Source organism: Patiria miniata, unplaced genomic scaffold (assembly GCF_015706575.1).
Source record: "Patiria miniata isolate m_02_andy unplaced genomic scaffold, ASM1570657v1 HiC_scaffold_27, whole genome shotgun sequence".
NCBI classification, from domain to species: Eukaryota; Metazoa; Echinodermata; class Asteroidea; order Valvatida; family Asterinidae; genus Patiria; species Patiria miniata.
In genome coordinates, this window is record NW_024037066.1 from 5,071,344 (window position 1) to 5,093,291 (window position 21,948).

The 21,948-nt window shown below is 41.7% G+C and overlaps 2 protein-coding genes across 2 annotated transcripts in view; both read right to left on the bottom strand.

The window, feature by feature from the left end:
- LOC119734482 (collagen alpha-1(I) chain-like) overlaps positions 1–3,744 on the bottom strand; it is a 70,752-nt gene extending 67,008 nt beyond the window's left edge. Inside the window, exon 1 of the mRNA XM_038208009.1 lies at positions 2,783–3,744. Coding sequence (XP_038063937.1) covers positions 2,783–2,814 — 32 coding nt within the window. The 5' untranslated portion in view covers positions 2,815–3,744. The remainder of the gene's footprint in view (positions 1–2,782) is intronic.
- A 5,159-nt stretch (positions 3,745–8,903) lies between these two features.
- Positions 8,904–21,056, bottom strand: LOC119734485 (retinol dehydrogenase 12-like). The gene is made up of 7 exons (XM_038208015.1): positions 20,858–21,056; positions 15,071–15,237; positions 13,892–14,063; positions 12,883–13,005; positions 11,990–12,154; positions 10,902–11,063; positions 8,904–9,862 (listed from the first exon to the last, which is right to left on the bottom strand). The coding sequence occupies exons 1-7, from the start codon at positions 20,946–20,948 to the stop codon at positions 9,729–9,731; spliced, it is 1,014 nt and encodes a 337-aa protein (XP_038063943.1). The 5' UTR covers positions 20,949–21,056; the 3' UTR covers positions 8,904–9,728.
- Positions 21,057–21,948: the final 892 nt, after the last annotated feature.

Consider the following 21,948-nt stretch of genomic DNA (forward strand, 5'->3'; position numbering starts at 1 on the left):
AAAGTGGTTTCACCATACGGCATGCAGGCTCAAGTAATGACTACATGAAAATCAACACATGCCTCTCGGTGCATTTTCATACGCGGTCAGAGTACATGTACGTTGCTTGGCCTACATGTATGGCGCTTTCTATACCAATGTCTCAAAGCGTTCCGAAATTTGTATGCCTGTTCACCGTGCTATCAAACAAAGTTGTTGTTTTTTTCAGCTGCTCGAAATATGCACTGCTGAAACACATTTGTGCCCCTGGCTGGAGAGAAGCTATTGCAGTAAACTGTCTTGCCTGAGAACACAAACACCGTGTGTTCTGTTAGGTTTCTAAGCTCTATGAACCCATGTATCAACAATTGCCCGGGCCGAGAAACGTAATAACGTCAGTGCTCATTTTTTTGCTGATGCAAGAGACGCCAGCCTACATACATGTACATGTACATGTAGTTCTTTTTGCACTTACCCGACTCACTGATTGACCCACTGTCTGACCATGGAGGAATAAGAACACATCTGACTGACCGTCATTTGTGAATAAAACTTGCTTTATAAGTCTCTCACTGACTGACTGTCACTCGTGAATTAGACTGGTTACCAATCTCACTACTGTCACTTGTGAATTAGACTAGGTAATAGGTATACCTATCTCGCTGACTGACAGTCAGCTTAAAGAGGCTTTCGTATTCATGTCAGCTTAAAGAGGCTTTCGTATTCATGTATGTAGTAGCTGCATCACATATACATTAGTCTGGCACTGCTTGTTTCGTGTGGAATCTTTCTTTCTATCACGTTAGGCCTTATTCTACAAACGTTTAAATCATTCTTACTAGGCATGTTTTTAAAGTGCGCCCGTAGCCCATTTTAGAGGTAGATGCACTGTCCGATGCGGCCAGCCATTCCTTACGGCAGTAATGAAATGCCTCATTACGACGACCAATACAAGTTTCTGACCGAACACCTGTGTTCTAACACGGTCCCACAGGACAGAACACTCAACCCAGACTACCAGCTGTTACGCTGACCTTAGCAGGACGAAGAAAGAAAAACAAACCAGTATAAAGAAACTAGGCTGGTCATACTTACGATAGATTTCTTGCACTTATGTTCAAGATAATGGTCTGAGTGTTCCATGTCCAAACCGTATAACGGACTCAAATATTGAAAGAAGTAACGAACTACACAACGATATTTTATCAAGCGAGGCACAGCTTGGGACCGAGTCGCCCAGGGGTAGGACCCAGCGAGTTTAGTGAGTGTACACAATACCCGGCCCGACATCGCTGCAAACCTAAACGAACTTGGTATCTCGGTCAAGCGCAGACTCTACCCTTCACGCCTAAAGTCCAAGTTCTGCATTAGCAAAAATGTAGTCAGTCAGGTTCGGACTGGAAAATAGTCTAACTTGCATACAGCTGTCCACGGCTGTTAGTGTTAGTCAGCTATATTATGCAAGTTCGACAGTTTTTCAAGCAATCTGGGTATTTTGTTTACATGAGATGTGTTGGTAATGTTAATTGTTATATGCCAGTTTTACAGAGCTCCAAAACACAAAAATCTGCTAATGCAGAAGGAAGCCCAACTGCATGGACACTGTCTCAACAAACATTACCACAGTATATTGAGCTTTTATCTGTTACCAATGACGACAGTTTACCAATACCAATGGCGACTCCAGAAATTGCTTGCAAGTTTTGTTTCTACCATGGATCTGGAGGAAGGAATAGACCATGAATAGACCAAGCAGTCTGGTCTCAAGAAGCTCACGAGCCTCTTAAACCTTTTTGCTACGCAGACCTACAGACAACAAAATGCCAACGATACGAACACAGCTAGCAATGCGCCACTATAAATCGCACACAACTGTAACAGACCAGCCAGAGAGCCCTAAGACATAAATAAACACAGTCTGTAAGGCAAACGGCATAAATTAAGGGGCGAACGCGGCATCATACACCGCGCCGCTGCTGTGTCTTTCTGTCAGCCCTTTGGGGCCTGAGCCGCTGACATCCCAGGGGCTTTGTTTGAAGAAATTGCTGATGTGAGCCTAAATTTCTTGTGGATATGGAGGCATGCAGGACGACTGGTACCAACTCAGCGCCAAGTTGTAACACTTATGCATATTACACACGGTGACTGGACCGAGTTTAATGCGCACGGCATTACAAATACGTGTCCAACACGTGTGGCTTACGGTAATCAAGGAAGAGGCTAATTATAACATCTAACTTTCTATATGTGAAAAAAAAAATCAAGAGAAAAGTTTAAAACTAGTAGCTGATGTAAGGCCCGATATGACATTCATTTATAAGCGCCGATCGTACGTGGGCCATGGACCTCGTTCTGCGGGGGAAAATATGAAATTAAATCTTTTTCGAATCACTGTTGGTTACGGTACGACCGATTACGACGCCCAATTTTAATGAGCGGAAGCTACGTGGGCGGGCGACTTGAAAATCTGGACGTCATTTTTCACGATCTAGCCTTACTGCCTCAAATTATCCTTGCCAATAAAACAAAATGAAGGCTTTTTTTTTTAAATAAGATTATAAAACTCGAAGATAAACTTAAAATTGTACAAATTATAGTTCTACTCTTGTAAGGTGAATAGCTTAACAACCAGTTGGACACCAGTTGGACAATGTTGGACATTTTGAAAGAAATGTCCACCATTAATTCCGCATAGATATTGTTTTGGCACTCTCCTATAGACTGTAGTACATATTTAGCTATTATAATAGTATATGTATAGTTAATATTAGAAAGAGAAAATACAGATCATTCTAGACATTACCATGATCGCCTTCCCGTCTTCAAAGCGCACATCCTGTCCAAAGTAAGGCCGCATACTATTTCCCCTTCACTTTAGGTGATGGAAGCCACTTCTTGACTTTTCGGGAAATCCTGAAAAGACTTCACATTAAAGCTCACTGACCGTTGGCGCCAAAAACGAAAAAAATAATATACGCATCAGACGATGTCCCACAGATTATAAATCCGGCTGGTATCCTCAATAATTGGGCTATGCCAGCGGTGTCTTGTCACTATCTACGGCCAAGGTACCAGACTCGACCTCGGGGTCCATCCACCCACACGCGGGGCGCATCGTGCGTCGTATAATTCCCTCGTTATGCAATTCATTGGCTTGCGTTACCCAAGTTGGAACCGTACACCAGGACAGCGGCAGGCCGGCCAAACTTGCATGGGTTATCAAGTGTAGAAGAACACACAAGTGCAGTCACCTGTGCTGGCTTGGGGTACTGCTTCCTGGCTCTATGCTTGGGATTACTCCGTGCATCCAAGACGCACTTTGATCATACGTCGGCTCTGGATGGTTGACAGCGGTGAAGAGGTAGAAAATGATGCCAATTAGGAGACAAGGCTATCAACTGTTGAGACCCACTACTTGCTCAGTTCATGCCCAGTTGTAATTGCTCTATGGTTAATTGTGCATGCAGCGTGTATTTCTCTGCCCATCTCGAAATGCTCACGGTGTCTCACTGTGCCACAAAACAAGACCTGATCAGGCTGCCAAACTTTCATACCATAGGGTGCTGCTCTTTCCCGAGTACAGGTGGAACGGAGTTGGACCAAACTGATATCATGTGTTCTGTATTTCTCCAGATGGACTCTTGAGGAGCAGCATTCCCCTTGCCCGGTCACTGAGTGCACGACACACGTTGCGAGCACATGGCACACACAGCCGGTGTTTTTTTATTTCTTTTCTTCAACCTTTCCTTTTTTTTCTATCCTCCGTGGAGCGTCTCGTCACCAGCGTAGTCAGCAATCGCGACGTTTGGGGGTCAAAGGGCATCCGGAGCGAAAAGCATGGCCTGCGTTGTCACTGCGCATGCGGCAGGCGCACAACCAACCAATCGGGAGTGACGACGGACGCTTTGCGTCATCATCATTTCCATTTACTGTATTACCCAGCAGGCAGAGCGGAAACGTTTAATATCGTCGACTTATTGTTGGCATACGTAACCATTGTAAGAATGTGTCAGCATAGCAATCTAATGACACACTTGCGAGTTGCGACAACATGTGTTTCGACTCAAACGACTCACTAAATAAACAGCTCTCAATACGAGCGAAACAAACGGAGAGACCTAATGAAATATACATCATTTGCTTTTGCTGTAATTTTCAGAAATGGATGGATTTGGGGGGTTGGAAATTTATAGCAAATATAGTTACACTGACTTTTTTGAGGTTTTGGGTTCGAAAATGCTATAAAAACCAAGAAAAACCATCATTTTCCTGTAGTCTGGTTCCCTGACTCCATTTAAGAAGAAACAGAGCAGTTTACATATATTGGGGAATTGTAAGGTCAGGGAACCAGTCTAGCTGGCTTGTACCCGTTCATAGGTGTGTAATCGATGGCAAACAAGTGCGTTGGTCAACTGGGGCCAGTATTTGAAAAAAAAACAGTTTTTTCCAACGCTGATCGGCCGATCAGCGTTGGAAATTGATACAAAAATACCACTTTTCTTGAAAATGACAGTATACCAGGTGCCATGATTTTACAGGATGCTTTACACTGTCATTCACTAACAGTCCAGCAAGGTATTTCAAAATGATTTGGTAGTTTTATTTTTTGATGTTTGCAAATGTTGTATTTTCCCTTTAATGAAAGATAGTCATCCATAACTACTCAATTTGAACTTTCTAGTTCAATAATTTGGTCCCTTTGGCATTGAGAATTTAGCATGCCGTGAACCAGAACTTTCAGTTACTCACTTTAAGTTCAACAAAACCACAAACCAAACTTTATGAATTCAACTGAATTTATTGATTGAAAATGGCAACTGAACGTAGATCCTCTTCTTGCCAAACGTCTGATGTCCTAACGTGCAAGTTATGCGACCCCGTGGACAGCCAATCGGAGTAGAATTTAGAATCTGTGACATCGTTTCAATCAAAAATGTGGACTTAGCTGTTGATTGGTCAATTTGGATGTCATAATGTTTGTAACTAGTACAGCAACGGGTTACCGAAGACCCGATACAGAAGAAGACGCCTGCTGATCATGAGTTGTCAAAATCTCGAGGTCAGGACGCAGTCTTGTTTGGCATATATCGCTGAATCTGCTCGCATATAAAGACCCTTGTCTAACGTTGGTCAGAACACCAACTGCCCACGATTTCTATACCGGGCAACATGTGGGGCAAAAAGTTGATATTGTTTTACTCAAGTTTACCATCTACAGAGGTAATTTCACCCAATATGTCTGGTAAATTAACAGCTCAACAGTTTTTTATACAATTTTTTTCCACGCCGCGTGTAAAAAAACGCAAGTTCCACCGCCTAGAAATCGTCTTTTAACAGTCCGTGCTTTGAAAGGTAGCGCCTCCAAAATGTTTGCACAACAGAAGTTAGGTTTTACATGGCGCGGGGCCATGCCAAACGTCTCTCGGGAAATGTCGACTTGGTCTAGTCAGGCCAAAAAGCTTGCTGCCAGCGCGCCCTTGATATCGATGAAAGTTCCTGTGGACAATGCTCGGCTCATGGCATCAACCGTTTAGGCGGGAGAACTTTTTTTATTTTCATGGAGGAGGGGAGAGGGTGCTCGGCAGTACTAGGTTTATATTATGATATAATATTTTCCATTACCAGTAGGAGTTCTAAGAGGAGCATCGTCAAGTTGCAAGGGTTTCTAAAAAAAAATGTGGCTTGTCAATCAAAAGTGTTGTCTTCGGTATTAATTTTACGTTTTCGCGTGCTTTATGTGGTATCGTGTTGGTGTTGATTGATTGTCCACGTCAACCAACTATCAAAACGTCAAAATAATGTAATATAACCCCATACACTGGTTTCGACATGTCATTCGATTACAACCGAGAAAATAACTTAGGAAATACAATATTAGCTCATAAAATGCCCAAAACGTAATACACACAATTTACCTTTCGGGGCTCACGCTGGTAATTGCTCGTGCAGATAACATTTTAGTATTCGGTTGTATACTAAGCCGATAAAAGTCAGATTTTACAATTTAAAAAACAAAAACCTTTGATATGAAATAATCACAGCATGAAACGCATTGGGTGCACCAACTCAATCTGTAACATTACTGGTCGAACTCTCATGTGGAAGGAAGAGGTTTTTTAACCGCTAACTATACATGTGGCGTTACAAGCCCTCTAAAAGTCTAAGTCCTTGATTGTGAGTTTTAAGCATTTCGAAGAATTAGAAGCAACATACGGTACAGTGTTCGTTGATCAGTCGGAGTATCATGCGGAGTTGCGACCGATTTTACGTGATTTTTGCGCTATTTTCTGGCTGTTAAACGGTATTACCGAGATCCCGCTGGTGGACCAACTTTGTGGTCTCGTCAAGTCCGATCCCGTAAAGTAATTCAGCTCCTCGAAATTTACATTGGCAGCGTATGAATGCACGTAATTATTGTGAGTAATTGGGCAAACCGCTAAACGTGGTAATCACTGGATTTCTTCTGTAAGTATTAAGTGACAGTAAACATACTTATAAGGTGTGAAAAGTACAGTTTACCACGACATTCGACTTTTTTATGTGGTCTCTCACATCGAGCCGCAAAATGAACTTTTGTACAGGTCGAAATTGGTAGGGTCTTTTAGGGACTCAGACGGAATGGTTCTGCTCTAAAATTACCAACAATGAAAGGCGTGGTTTAAGGTATCACAGGTTTAATAATATCACAGGTTCATTAATGGTGCGACCGTGTTTTTCATTGTTAAGCAGTGACGCACCCGGGGAGGGGGGCCGGGGGGGGGGGAGCCCCCCCCCCCAAGAGGTCAATTTTTTTTAGTCCAACGATTTGAACGTGTATGTATGTGGCCTATTTTCGAGTAGTATAATAGGGGTGTAAATGGCGCCACCAACGTCAAAATAGTCCGTTCCCCACCCCAAAAAACAAAAATATTTTCTGCTGCCAAACATTTTGGCAACATTTTTTGAAAAAAATTCAAACTTCTAAAAACAAAATTAAACAAATATTGTGAGCTCCCCCCCCCCCCCCCAGCCAAATCCTGGGTGCCGGTGCGCCACTGTTGTTAAGATTAAAAGTGCGGCAAGGACGAATGGGTAGGCCTATAAAATAAAAATTTGCCGCCGCGCGGGTGGGTATATCATGTCAGAGAATTTACACCTGTCCCGAAAGACAATGGAAGGCTCTGCCACATTTATAATCTAATGAGGCCTGTCGTCGGTATGGCCTACATGTAGCATGAACGACACTAAGAAACTGGTAAACTAATCACTTTTTAAATTGAGGTTGCGGCACGAATATCAGTAATGCACTAACAGAACACTGCAGTTTTGAAGCTTTTTTTGTTTGTTTGAACAATTTGGCTGAAGTATTGATCGATGCTACTAAATCTGTTATGTACAAAACGAATCAAATGATTATTTAAGTAAAGCTCGTTTCGGCTTGTTGAAAAGTAAAAGGTATCAAAAAGTGTTGAAAACAACACAAAACGTCTAGTAAAATATGAAATCTGGAACATTTTTATACCCAGCTGCACCAGATGACACTCACATTGTTCCAATTAACAAGTCCCAAGCTGGAACGTCGGCAGGTGGTAAAGTAATTATAGTTTCATATTTACACACCCTGATGAAATCGATTAGAGGTTATTAATATTAGTAACAGCTGAAATTGGTGCGACGCTGGAAAAAGACATCCCGGTGGTGAAAGTAATGTAGGCGAATGAGGGCGCCCTCGAAAATACCGGGTGTGGGGGCATTTATGGGTTGTTGAAAGCGTTTCACTTAATATCATTTTGTGATGCTGTCACGCCCCAACTATCGCATCGGTCCCAACTATAGTTGGGACTGTCCCAACTATAGTGCGGCAGTTGGGTCGGCCCAACTATAGTTAGGACTGGAGTTGCGCCGGATGCTTCATGCTTGATAGATCTTGTTGGATTAAATGTTCCGCGGCGCTGGCACCGTGTATTCGTCGTGCATGCATGCCGCAAGGCTGGCCGGTCACGTGGTACTGCCTAGTTGGATGAGTTGTCCAGCTGCTGGGTTGATTGTCCAGCAACATTTTGCAAAATTCAAAGATTGCCATGGCCGGCCAACTATAGATGGGCCCCACCCATAGCTAATGTCAAAAGTCCCAAGTAAAGTCGGACAGTATGTAACAGAGCTGTAGGGAATGTTTTATAGTCGTCGTACATCAATGTAAACTATAGTTGGGACCGCCAAATAAAAATATTGCGGTGGCCCAACTACAGATGGTCCCCACCATAGATAATTTCATTGGTCCCCAGTAAAGTCAGATGTGTATTAGAGTTGTAGGGAATGTTTTATAATCGTACAACAATGTACACTATAGTTGGGACCGCAAAATAAAAAGATTGGAGTGGCCCAACTATAGATTCGCCCCATCAATAACTAATTTCAGTGGTCCCCAGTAAAGTCAGACGTGTATCAGAGCTGTAGGGAACGTTTTACAGTTGTACATCAATGTAAACTATAGTTGGGACACCGCAAAATAAAAAGATCGGAGTGGCCCAACTATAGATGGGCCAGCCCAACAGTGGAACTTACAGTTGGGACCGTCCCAACTATAGTTGGGACAGGCCCAACTATAGTTGGGCCAGCCCAACTGTGGAACTACAGTTGGGACAGGCCCAACTATAGTTGGGACAGGCCCAACTATAGTTGGGACCGATGCGATAGTTGGGGCGTGACATCCTCACGGAATATAATTGTTTTCTTTTATCAAGTACATGTAGTTGGTGTTTTAAGTTCTATTTTAGAACGTGTACTTGGTGTTTACAAGCTGAAATTAGCATAGCCCATCCACTTTATTGTATAGTGAATAGATGTGATATCAAGTCGATCAATAACTGCTGTATTTCAGCAAAATTTGAATTTAATACAGACACATTACATCACAAAAATTGATGTCCAAGAAACAAACATGTATTTTTTTGTCCAAAGTGATTTCATAGTTTTTATCCAAAAGTGTCTCTTAACATTAATAAAATTAATCCTGCCTAAAAATCCGTTTCATGAATTATTTACAATCACAAGAATATCAAATCTTTCAATTGCAAAAAAAAAGAGTCTCTGTTCTGAGATTTTGAGGAACTCGATCGGTGCAATAGCTCCATGTTATTATGTATCAAAATTGTAAAACACAATATTTTCAGCCTCCTTTACACCCTGCATAGTGGGCATGATAACATCTATTGTTACATATTTTGTTTAGCCTCTTTCTTTGGTCACAATTTAAAAAAAAAAAAATTCACAAATAATTCTTGGAACTTTAAGTGGTTTATAAATGTAAGAATTATGCATGAAAATGGCACCAAAACACATCAACTGCAGTTGCTGTCATATGTATCGTGTCTATTTGTATCTGAAAGATGAATCTGCCGCATGCAAAGTGCTTTCGTCTAAAAATCTTAATAATTATCCTCTTTTCACGAGAAAGTACAATTTTTATGTGATAAAAGATGAATACAAGTTTAGCTTTTACAAAAATCATTTTGGCTTTTACACACATTTTTTGTCCTTCAAGGCTCAACAAGCAAGTTTTTACAGTTGAATGTTTGTATTTCACCAAATAATGAGAAAAATTAGGAGCACTCATTTTTTTTTTTCAATTTTACAATCTGTCAAAGCTTTCATATTATTGCTCCTTTTTTTCCTGCACGGAATCAATCCTCAATATTTACACACTGAGCCTTCACTGAGCTTTCTTTGGCAGTTTGTTTGTTTGTTTATTTGTTTGTTTGGTCTTTCGTTCAAATATTCTTATCCTCCTCCAGCTGCACCATCTGAGCGCTGACGTCCCACAACTTCTTGGCCACTTCGACATCACTAGACTCTGCCGAGCTCTCCTCTTCTTTGCAGTCCCGGTAGTAGCCCCCGGTTTTTCCTGATGAGGGAAAAGAATTTTTAACAGATTTTTGGATTAAAACAGCGCAGACAAAAGAATATCTCTGTTTGTTTAAAGGGAATATACATCATTTGCTTTTGCTGTAATTTTCAGAAATGGATGGAATCGGGGGGTTGGAAATATATAGCAAATATAGTTACACTGACTTTTTTGAGGTTTTGGGTTCGAAAATGCTATAAAAACCAAGAAAAACAATCATTTTCCTGTAGTCTGGTTCCCTGACTCCATATAAGAAGAAACAGAGCAGTTTACATACATTGGGGAATTGTAAGGTCACATTGGGGAATTGTAAGGTCGGGGAACCAGTCTAGCTGGCTTGTACCCGTTCATAGGTGTGTAATCGATTGCAAACAAGTGCGATGGTCAATTGGGGCCAGTATTTGAAAAAAAGCCAGTTTTTTCCAACGCTGGTCGGCCAGCCAACGTTGGAAATTGATACAAAAATACCACTTTTCTTGAAAATGACAGTATACCATGTGCCATGATTTTACAGGATGCTTTACACTGTCATTCACTAACAGTCCAGCAAGGTATTTCAAAATGATTTGGTAGTTTTATTTTTTGATGTTTGCAAATGTATATTCCCTTTAACCCTTTCTTGATATTGGGCGACGTTTGTCGATAAAAAAAATCTCCTGCTGCTTACAACTTTAGTCAAAAAGGAAATAAGAAAAGAACACCTTAACACAGTTAAATTCACCGCTTGTTGACAAGCTCACACATTAATATGTTTCGCCACCCATACATCGACCATACATGAGCTGAAAGGGTGTTTGCGGATTATTTCGTAATAAACGTGTACATTTGGTGTGCAGGCATGGATGAATTCCACAAAGAATGTGAGGTCACAAAATTCTGTCTTTACTCCAAAACCTACTTCAATATCAGCTGACTGGTGGCCAGTCTAATCTCACTGGTCTGAATCCCTGACTTCATCTATTACCTTTCAAGCGTCAATATCAGCTGACTGGTGGCCAGTCTAATCTCACTGGTCTGAATCCCTGACTTACTGTATTACCTTTCAAGCTTGGGTCGGTTCCAGCATGGTAGACTGACTCCCCTCCCTGGTCCTCAGTCCTCGTTATTCCCTTCCATTTGAACATGGGACTCAGTAACGTACCCAACATAAACCTTGTCATGCCGCTCTCATTTCGGTTCAACCCGGTCGAGGGGATGAACCCTTAGGAGGGAAGAAATACGGATATTAGTTTTAAATCTTCCTCTCAAACAGATAAATGGCCCTCTGCAAGCTCTTTTTAGGGTTCTGTCAAGGTCAAGTCAATGAAGTGCATGTACAGAATACACACTAACTGTCAACCCTATCGTTGCCTGAAAAAAGCTGTCTATGGCCTGCACAGCATCATAAATACAAGCCGACATTCGTTTATGGACATTAACAAACAGTGTATGTTTTGCAATGGGCAAAAAGGACTATATAGGAATTTCACATTGGCCTATGGGCTTTGTGGACAAGTACCCTCAATGGTAAGAAATTAAAGGGAGAGTTGGAGGAGACCGTTGGGAGGGACATTCCAACGCATTGCCGACTGTGTCTGACACTCACGCGAAGACGGTATGGCTTGTGCACATTCAGAATATAATTAGCTGTGCTTACTTTGTGCAATATGCGCGCAAACACACATACTGAAATTTGTATCCTTGTGGAGACATTTCTTTGTTCTTGTGTAGTAAAGTTTTCGAGTTTGAAAGTGAAGTTTCAAAATGCTCTTATTTTAACCAGAATTAATTTCCTTGGCTAAAATTTGGACTTAATATCCCTTTTCTAAAACTCTTACATTTGCGACGGATCAACCCACCTTGGAAATTCCTAGTTTTTGAGTAAAATCCATATATCTATTTCGTGAAAACTTTGTGGAGACGTATTCATCTATAGAAATTGCCCTGTGGAGACGTATACAATCTTTTGTTCCCTATTGTACACACGTCTCCAGAGGGCACGGTGTATCAGACCCAGTATACACACGCGGTGCGTCCCGTCAACTTGGGTCTTGAAAGTGGTCAAAACTTGCTCTCTCTTGATCGCGCATGGAGCCCATGGAAGCAGCTGCAGCTAGCCATAACAAGGTATTCTGGACACGGCCCTACCTGGGCAGATGGCGTTGACCGTGACCCCTGACCCTTCTCCTAGTCTCCTTGCGAGCTCCTTGGTGAAGGAAACATTGGCCAGCTTGGAGTTCTTGTAGGCTAGCGCACCGTCAAACGTGCCCTCCATGAGTTGAAGATTGTCAAAGTCCAGATGGGCACTTGGTCCTGAAGATGCAACAAAGTTACACCTTGAAAGTTAATTTTTCCAAGTCTTTTGAAGAATTAGTACATCCAAGACACTATTGCTTTACATTGGGCTAGATGCACCTTAGAAGTAAAACCTTTTCTAAATCTGCATTTGGGTTCTGCACTATGATGGTTGTTTTTAGAATTAAGAAAGGGTTCTTAGCCTTAAAAGGTTAAAGGCACGGAACATTTGCAATTATTCTTCCGATTTAATGATTAAATCTTTGCTCAAAGTGAAGATAGGACTGGTACCAAATACCCTGTGAAATTATTCCACCTAAAATGGCATCACTTGGGAGTAAACAATCATTTAAGGTGGTTTAAAAACTGTGCCAGTGGGCAAACTTTTTTGTTAAAGTGCAATTTCGTCTATAGCACTCTTTCTTTCCAAAAATCAGTCAACTGACTAATCGTTGGCAATCACCTACATTTCTTGATTGCTTCTAAATGACAGCAGGCCAAATGGAATAATTTCACGGGGTGTTAAGAGCCAGTACGATCTTTAATCCAAGTAAGCTTTTTGATAATAATTTGGAAGGTTACTTTTGGGATAAATGCAAATGATGCCTTTAAGCTAACTTTTGTAATACAAAAATCGAGTGTCCTTCAATATACATGTAGATATTATTCTCTCTTTTCAACAATGAGGGGGTACTACCAAGCATTCAACCATTCAAAATGTTAAAACTTAAAGAGAAGATGCATACCTCTGACACCTTTACTGTTAGGATCATGGAGAGAGGAAGCTGTCACGACAACGCGGGCCTCACTGGCCACCGATGCGGTCTTCTTCAAGTCGTCCAATAGGAGCAAAGTCAACAGGAAATGACCTGCATGTGCAAGATTAAAGGTTAAAGGTCAACAAGGCAACATGAATATTCATGTTCAAGGTTAAAGGTCCTGAAAGGTCACTTGCGGTGTAGAAAACATTTGCATTGGAAACTGAAATATAACAGTGAACCTTTTTTAAATTTTAATACTGCCGTTACCTAACCTTAACTCCCTAGGCATTTTGGCTGGGATGTAACCTCAATCTTGCAAAATCCTCCAACTGCCTCCCCTTAAAAAATGCATACAGCACCAACCCTCCAAACTAATTCATTATTTCTTGAATGTGGTCCTTGGAGGGGTGACCACTTCCTCAATCCTACAAAATCCTCCAGCAATCACTGTCAGTGTGTTGAGGCAGAGCCAGTGACACCCTGGAGCAGTACGGAGGATTTCAAGTATAATGTGGGCCTAAATTTATGCATATAAGCGTATAAACAACACAAGGTCCAGCCCAAGACCTTGACACAGTGCCTCATCCGAAATCAGCCTGCTTTTAAAAAAGGTACTACAGCTCAAGTGACGTATTGCTAAACTGTGTCACTTATTTTGGACAGGTTGTGGCACTCACTTCATCCAAGGCCCTAGAAACAATTTTTGGAAATTTTAAATGAAATAGGAAAACAGTCAATATTGGGTTTTGCACTTCATCACTTTTTTTTTTAATTAACATTATACACTCTGTTTTTCCGGTAGCTTGCAAGAAAAACATTTACACAAATTCCATCCTATAAATAGGACAAAAATACTCCAAATTTGATGTCGCTGTGGCAGAAAACGGAGCTACATTGAGCTGGAAGGTTTCATCTCAGAGAAGTGGAAGCACGAAGCTGATTTCTTAAAGCAAGTCCCGAGAGAAAGCCACGGTTTGAAAAACTCCCTCATTACCTAAATGGTTGATTCCGAACGTGACCTCGAAGCCGTCCTCTGTCTTGAACACCTCGCTACTCCTGAAGCCTGTCGTCATTCCAGCGTTGTTGCACAGGACATGCAAGGGTTTGGCCGTGGCGTGAAAGTCCTCCACAAACTGGCGCACTGATTTCAGGGAAGCAAGGTCCAGCTGTGGAGTTGTATTGTCAGAAGGGTTAGTCTACAGAAAAGTCGTGGTTCACTGATAGATAGACCTTATGCACTGAGGCGGAGTCGGAGGGCAATGAGTTTGTATCACTGGGATAGGTAAATAAACCTTTTGTGCATTTATTGTTCTATTTGTGTTACAAAACTTTCCGACAACTTGCAATTGACATTTGAGTTTCAAATGTGTATTTCCATGCATAATCAAATGTTTATTAGACATGAAAAGGTCCACTTCATGGTGAAAACGAACCTCCCCTTCCACCAGGCTGGCTACGGCCTTGTTTTTGAGGGGTTTGAGTCCCACAGGTCTGCTTGAGAACTGTGCCTGACTCTTGCTAAACCAGGTTAAAATTAAGTAGACAAACTGGAACAGGTTCTGTAACTAAAGCCCAATTTGGATCTAATATATGCACAAATTACTCACCACAGAGAGAGAGAAAAAGCTATTGCCAACCAAGAACGCAGTTGTAAACCAATACGTCTCAGCTAATTTTCTTTTCTTAGTTATTTCTTTTTTAACTGAGAATATAACTCTTTGAGTTTTTCATACAGAATTCTTGAAGGCAAGCATGAACAGCATTTTAACTTTACACTTTAAACACTAGTGAGTTAAGCAGACAAATTGAAAGGCTGTGTCGAAACTGTTTCTCAAGCAAGATCTCAGGCCTGTTTCTCAAGCAAGATCTCAGGCCTGTTTCTCAAGCAAGATCTCAGGCCTGTTTCTTAAGCAAGATCTCAGGTCTGTTTCTTAAGCAAGATCTCAGGCCTGGTTCTTAAGCAAGATCTCAGGCCTGTTTCTTAAGCAAGATCTCAGGCCTGTTTCTTAAGCAAGATCCCAGGCCTGTTTCTTAAGCAAGATCTCAGGCCTGTTTCTTAAGCAAGATCTCAGGCCTGTCTCTCAAGCAAGATCTCGGGCCTCCCCCCCCCCAACTTGTCCTCCATATGACCACACCTACCAACCTGAATTAGCACAACACTCAATGCATATACCTTCATGAACGTCAACTTGGCGTCTGAGTTAGTTCCCTTGATGAGCTTGATTGCCTGTTGTGCTTTAGTCTCATCCCTACATGCCATGATGACCTCGTATCCAGCTGCAGCATACTTCTCAGTGGCCTTCAGACCAACGCCTCTGTTGGCTCCGGTAATGATGCACACTGAAATGATTTGCATACAATTATAATTATACTGTGCCGATCTGCAGAAAAAAATACTTAGATTGGAGAAAACTAGGAATGGGAGTTAAGGTCTCCCTTTACCAGTGTTGTAGGTCTCGAGACCGGTCTCGGTCTCGAGACCGGTCTCGAGACCACTTTTTGCTGGTCTCGGTCTCGGTCTCGGAAGCTGTGGTCTCGGTCTTGGTCTCGGTCTAGGTCCCCTTTGGTCTCGATATTTTGGCTGGTCTCGGGTCGAGACCAGCAATATGTAGCTTTTACAGCTCGATCGATTACTTTGTGTTCACTTCATTCAGTACCGTTGTTAGTTAAAACATTTGCTAGCCCGTAGATCAAGCTTGTTATATATCGTGGTCGGTTTGGACTCGACTGCACGTTGGAAAGTCCCAAAAGTACATGTACATGTAAAGCTGCAGCACTACCAGTCACTGAACGATTTGGAACAAGTTCGGCATTTATCTGTTGAGTCGGGCACATAAAGCAAAGTATAAACTTGTAACAATTTATGCAATAAGGGTCAACCATTTTCGGGGATTGTGTAGTTTAGCCCACCCCTGTGGGCGTAATCACTTGCATTTTGTATTCTGATAATAAAATGAGGTGCTTCAAATTAGTTATATTTTTGACCCCACACAATGTTCTCTTTAATTTGGGACAGTATTTTGAAGAAAAAGTAATTTTTTCTACCTGATTTTCCAGCATTGAACTCACACTCTCTTACCAGTTACCACTCACTGTTGCCATGAGAGTGTATGATGAGACCCCATTTTCTGGCTGCTCATTTTGAAGTACCCCATTATTCCTCAAAAATTAAAATCCCGTTCAGAAAAAAATTAAAAATCCATATCAGGCACATTCTGGCTACCACCTCGCAATTTGTGGGTCTACATTGTACAAGTCCACATTCTATGACAGAAATTTAAAAATTAATTCAACATTTTCTAGCTCCCATTTTTGTGTACTAGCTCCCAAGTACACAAGTCTTGTTAGAAGTTAAGTCCTATATTTATTTTAGGAAAAAAGAGGCACAATGTAAAATTAAAATTGCATCTTTAAATATCCGTTAGAAGTCATAGCTGAAACCAAGGGGTGACTGTGGAGTTTAGGATCCGAGTTGCTATAACAGATGAAACATCTACCTTTAACTTTTTACTTTTGTCACGATTGGGTGCAGACAACATGTCAAAGCCCATATTTCTTAAGTGTAACTTCTTTTTGCTCAAGTAAGGTGTCATGTATCAATTTGTCAACACTGCCACTGGTCAACATTTTGGTCTGTATTCTTTGTGAATAGAAAGGTTACATTTTTCAACTATAATAACGTGTCTTGTTTTTTATTTCGACTATTGTTATTTATTATCAACGGTCTCGGTCTCGGTCTCGGACCATATTGGTCTCGGTCTCGGTCCGCCTTGAAGGGGCTGGTCTCGGTCTCGGTCTCGGTCTCGAATCTTCAGGTCTCGGTCTTGGTCTCGGTCTCGGACTATCCGGTCTCGACTACAACACTGCCCTTTACTAGACCAGTCAGACTGGAATGGAGCGCGTGTGTGACGTCACTATTGAAGAAAAACAAGTCGCGCTTTATGAACGACTGTTTCGTGTACTGATATGTGCCCCGCGCCGAAAGCCCATACTGTCAGACGGCGCGGGCAATTTAAGGCGCGGGCAATTTAAGGCGCGGGCAATTTAAGGCGCGGGCAATTTAAGGGGTCTTATGGAATGTCATGAATGTGTGGATCTATCCAGGGTTACTGTCTTTCTCATTTGTATTCTCTTTACCAGTTTTTTTTTTGGGGGGGGGGGGGGGTGGGCTTTAGTCCTCGCGAGGGTATGCACAAAATGCATACCGTGTACCAGTGATGTAGTGCCTTGATGCTGGGCCTTGGCCTTAAGGCTGCCTTAAGGCTGGATTTTAGGGCCTTGGCCTTGGCCTCGAGGCTTGAGGGCAAAAGCCTTGGCCTTGGCCTTGGCCTTGAGGGTTCAGGGCCTTGCAATTTTGAGTCAAGGCTCTTCAAGGCCCATAGATTTTTGCATTTTCCAGATACATGTAAATCTGTTCGAAATGTTGCTGTTACCATTTTAATCGTATTACCATGGAGGAGGGAAGCACCCTATAGATTTGTGTGTTTTGGGCACACTTCCACTTTTGTAGCATCACATTTTGTTACCATGGTAGTAGATTTGCTGCAAAAATATTCCGTACACTTGTGGGGCTAATGAGATGATCACTTTAATTGCATACAATTATGGAATAGATCTGATTGTCTCCCTGATAAGTGCTAAAGATTTGCATGTATCTGTTTTAGATAATGCTGATATTTCTGACCATGTTGGGCCAGCAAATAAAAATTTCCTAATTTCCTAAATCAGTTTCTTGGATCCCCCTTTTGTTACACTTGGGAGAATTGTGTGTCAATATAGAAGTAAATCATTATTTTGTTTAGTTAAACCATATTAAAGACCTGAACTTATACTTTAATAGATACAGTGCAGTCATAAAACGGTGTAGGCCTATGCGAGCATGTTGATTGCAATTAAAGAAATGTTGTTCTTCGTAACGAGCAATTCGTGATGATAAGGGCGGATCCAGGGGGGCCAAAAGGGGCCATACCCCCCCCCCCCAAAAAAAAAAACCGAAACAATTTTTTTTTAATGTGACGTCGTAATAAAGGCAGGCAATGAGTACACCACCATCTTTTCCTCAAAAAACATCAGTTAAAATTGTCAGAAATTGCCTCAAATCGCACCACCGAGCATCTCGAATCCAAATTTTTTTTCGGGGCCCTTAAAGCAGGCCCGAAGCCCGAGCCATAATTTTTTGACCCACTTTTTGGGGGGGACCAACATTTCTTTGCCCCCCCCCCCCAAATTGTGTTCTGGATCCGCCCTTGTGTGATGATGTGTCACTCATGTGACTATAATTAGTTCTATATCAGTGGTCATTTCATAAAACAGGGCCTTGGCCTTGGCCTTGGCCTTGAGGGTTAAGCCTTGGCCTTGGCCTCGAGGCTTGAGGGTCAAAGCCTTGGCCTTGGCCTTGGCCTTGAGGGTTAAAGCCTTGGCCTTGGCCTTGGCCTTGAGGGTCAAAGCCTTTGCTCCAACACTGCCGTGTACCTGTCACTAAAGTATGCCAAATTGGTGGAGCGTTAGTACGGAGAGTGGGTCGTACTAATAAGCGTCAACACAGCGTCAACAGTCAACACAACATCAACACTGCCAAAACGCATTCTAAACTGACAAAAAAGGCATAGAACTGTAAAGTTTAGACTTAAAAGAGATTTTTGGTGGGTCAGATGTTACATTTCGTTTAAGAAAGTGGATTTTTTTTTCACGTGAAAAATATCTCTTAGGCAGCACTGCCGTTCAAGTTGTCCGCCATCTTACCTTCGCACGGAGCTTGGACTACACCATCTCAGATATGGGTGTGCAGGTTAAATGAAATTAACATGTTGTATGCGGATTCACACGTAATGGCCGCCCTTTGTTGATTTATTGCATAATGCTATCACCCCTTTGCGTAATGGTATCGTCCGCACTGCCCCTGCAACAAGGCTGCTGATTTCGAAACTAAACTGAGAGCCAAATTTCTTGAACTGAAAATTGCAATTTTCAGATGTTTATTTAACCTATTGATTTTGAGCCAAAATTTTATTTTTTGCCCATACTGTTCGGTTTGAACACTGGTTTTGTCAATTTGAATGCGTTTTGTAGGTGTTAACGCTGTGTTGACAGTGTGTTGACGCTTCTGCGTGTGTTGACGCTTATTAGTATGACCGCGGAGGGTACCAAAGTTCAACGCTCCACTCAGTAGAGCTAGGTTTTATTTATGATGGAAATTATGCGGTAAAACGGCGATGAACATGGCGAAGAACTTCTTTAACACGCACGTCTCTGAGGGCAAAAGGGTAAAGAAGTCACATTTTGGGAAAGATTTCCGTAAGGCGAAGTAAAAAAAAAACATGTTTAGCGTCCCCGCCCGCTTCCTTTTTAGAGGCCGCCTCCTTTTTTTTTTTTTTTTTTTTTTTTTTTTAAAGACAAAAATTGATAAATTTTAACGATCTCTGACGAAAGAAATCATATTTTTAGACTTTTATACCGTGTATAAAGCTGTGGAAATAGTCAATGAGTCCAAGTGGCGGCCATTTTGAAAAAAGCTGGTAACCATCTTGAAAAATAGCCCGGCCGCGTTGGCTTGAAAAATGTGTCGGGCGGCCATTTTGAAAAGAAAAAAAAAAAAAAAAAAGGGCCTCCTCCTTCCTTTTTGTCAAAGAGGCAGGACGCTAAACATGTTTTTTTTTTTATTTTGCCTAATACTAGGCCACCACTTTCATGACTTTCCTTTACGGTTATTTTTTGCATTTACCCTTCTCTACTCTCAGTCTCACCCTCCTCTTTCCTTTATTCCTTATTAATCAGTCACATACTTCGTCGAGAGTAAAAAAGTTGCAACCTGACGCCACTTCAGTGGTTGTGTACAAAGTCTATGGAGAGTCAAGAAAATTTTCTAAGTATTTCCTAACAAAATTGGGAATATTTCTCAGTCCCAAATTCATGTCTTATCATCATTTTTGTAACTTCATTGACATTGAGAAGATATATGAAGAAAAAAGTGACACAAGGTTGCAACATTTTTTACAAAACCTGATCCCCCTAGCTTGAGTAACTCCAGCTTAACAAGCTCATCAGGAATTCACATACATGTGAATTCCTGATGAGCTTGTTTACTCCTAGAACTATGAGGCTCCGCGTGAGCGGAGCGGAGTAGAGCTTGTTAAGCTCTAGACCCGTGAACGTGGCGTTGTATACAACGCCACGCGCTTCCCTCGGGTAAATACAAGCGAAAGCATTCTATCTTTTGATCCGCTACATATGACCATGTATAATTTCGCCCATGGGTGAATCACTTACTTGTTGGGCTTCCTGTGAATATACGCGAGTGTTGGATCTGTCATTGCCAAGAAATTTGATGTAAAATACGGCACAACTTTGTCACAACGAATGTTTCAAAATGATCAGAAATCTAAGACAGGCATGACACTCTGGTACCCCGAGTTCCGCATGCGTAAAACGGTTGGAGTATCACGAGTGGGTACCAGACTAACCGTCTTACATGGCAGGCTGACCGTAATACCATATATATTTCTGCTAAATCCACTTCGAAAGTCTGTCAAATTACCCAGTATAATTGCTGGTCCATTGTGCAAGGGTTTGTTTCAGGGATCTTTCAATAAATGAAGGTTTTTCAAACCAAATGTGCCATATTTCTCTAATCTTTTTCATTTTTCCTTCATCTTCATAATTCTGCCGAAAAAAAAAATTCTGCTGATTTTCTGTACAACTCATTTTTGTATGCAAATATTCTGTCAAATGTAGCCGAAATTCGGCTAGAACGGTCACTCCATCTTTGTAACCGCGGATCGCAATAGAGTCTTTTTACTATAGACTGAAGCGTGGCTATGTATATAGCCACGTTCACGGGTCTAGTTAAGCTCGAGTTACAAGCTATGATCCCCCTATGCTATGTACGGAGGGAAATGCAAAGAAGACAATCGTCCAAGTAGAAATGAAAATTGAAACCCAGTACGACGATAATTTTAATTACCTTTACAATCCTTGGTCGCAGAAGCCACGTTTTCTTCGCCCGGTTCCGCCATTGCCATTGGAAAATTTATAACCTTAATTATCATATCCATATAGCCGACACCCCGATTTAAAAGTTTATTTTTCTGATTATGAAACTTGAACTTTGAAGGCCAAAGCTAAAACACCGGCCCTCACCATTTATGCAGTGCGCCCTCTATCCGTAGATCAAGGACAGTCCACGCGTGATAAAACGCGCGGCATAAAAATCTTGTGATTTTTTGGGAGGGGGCAACTAAAAAAAAAAACACGCTCTTTAAAATTCCTACATTCCATTGCAAATTTCAATAAAGTCGGAGATTTGAGATAAAAAAAAATCAACCCGGATAGAAACGGCGGACATTAATGATTAAAAATGTCCATTATTTGGCTGGAATTGGCCACCCGATAATAAATTCTACAAAAATCCCAGTTTTAAATTTCTCCCTAAATTCCTAAATTGTTTGAAATCATCATGTCTTGAAAACTATCGAATTTAAAAAGTTTTAGCTTCTTAAACTGGGGCCTGAATGTTTCTTAAATTGGGAGCGGGGCACAACCCGGGACTCCAAATGGGTCCGCAAAATTTATGATTTTTTTTTTAATTGAAAGTTCTAGGGACCGCAAACATACTTGAGAGATAACAGGGACCTACAATCCCGGCCAAAATGGTTGGGACACTTGGACATAACCTTAGCCTCCAACAAGGGCGGATCCAGAACACAATTTTTGGGGGGGCCAAAAAAAATGTTGGTCCCCCAAAAAAGTGGGTAAAAAAAATTACGGCGTGGGGTTCGGGGCCCGCTTAAGGGCCCCGAAAAAATTTTGGATTCTAGATGCTCTGTGGTGCGATCTGAGGCAATTTCTGACCACTTTAACCAATGTTTTTTTGAGGAAAAGATGGTGGTGTACTCATTGCCTGCCTTTATTGCGATGTCACATAAAACAAAAAAAAATTGGTTTCGTTTTTGGGGGGGGGGGGGGGCATGGCCCCCTTTGGCCCCCCCCCCCCCCCTGGATCCGCCCTTGGCCTCCAACGGTCACCAACTCCCCCGCTGCCCCGGTCAATGTTGT

What these genes read in the sequence shown, in the direction of transcription:
- LOC119734485 (XM_038208015.1), bottom strand. Translation starts at nt 20,948, where the DNA reads ATGGATATGATAATTAAGGTTATAAATTTTCCAATGGCAATGGCGGAA. An exon ending in TGCGACCAAGGATTGTAAAG is followed by an intron (nt 15,238 to 20,857) that starts GTAATTAAAATT and finishes AAATCATTTCAG; the next exon opens with TGTGCATCATTACCGGAGCC. An exon ending in TAACAGTAAAGGTGTCAGAG is followed by an intron (nt 12,155 to 12,882) that starts GTATGCATCTTC and finishes TTGCATCTTCAG; the next exon opens with GACCAAGTGCCCATCTGGAC.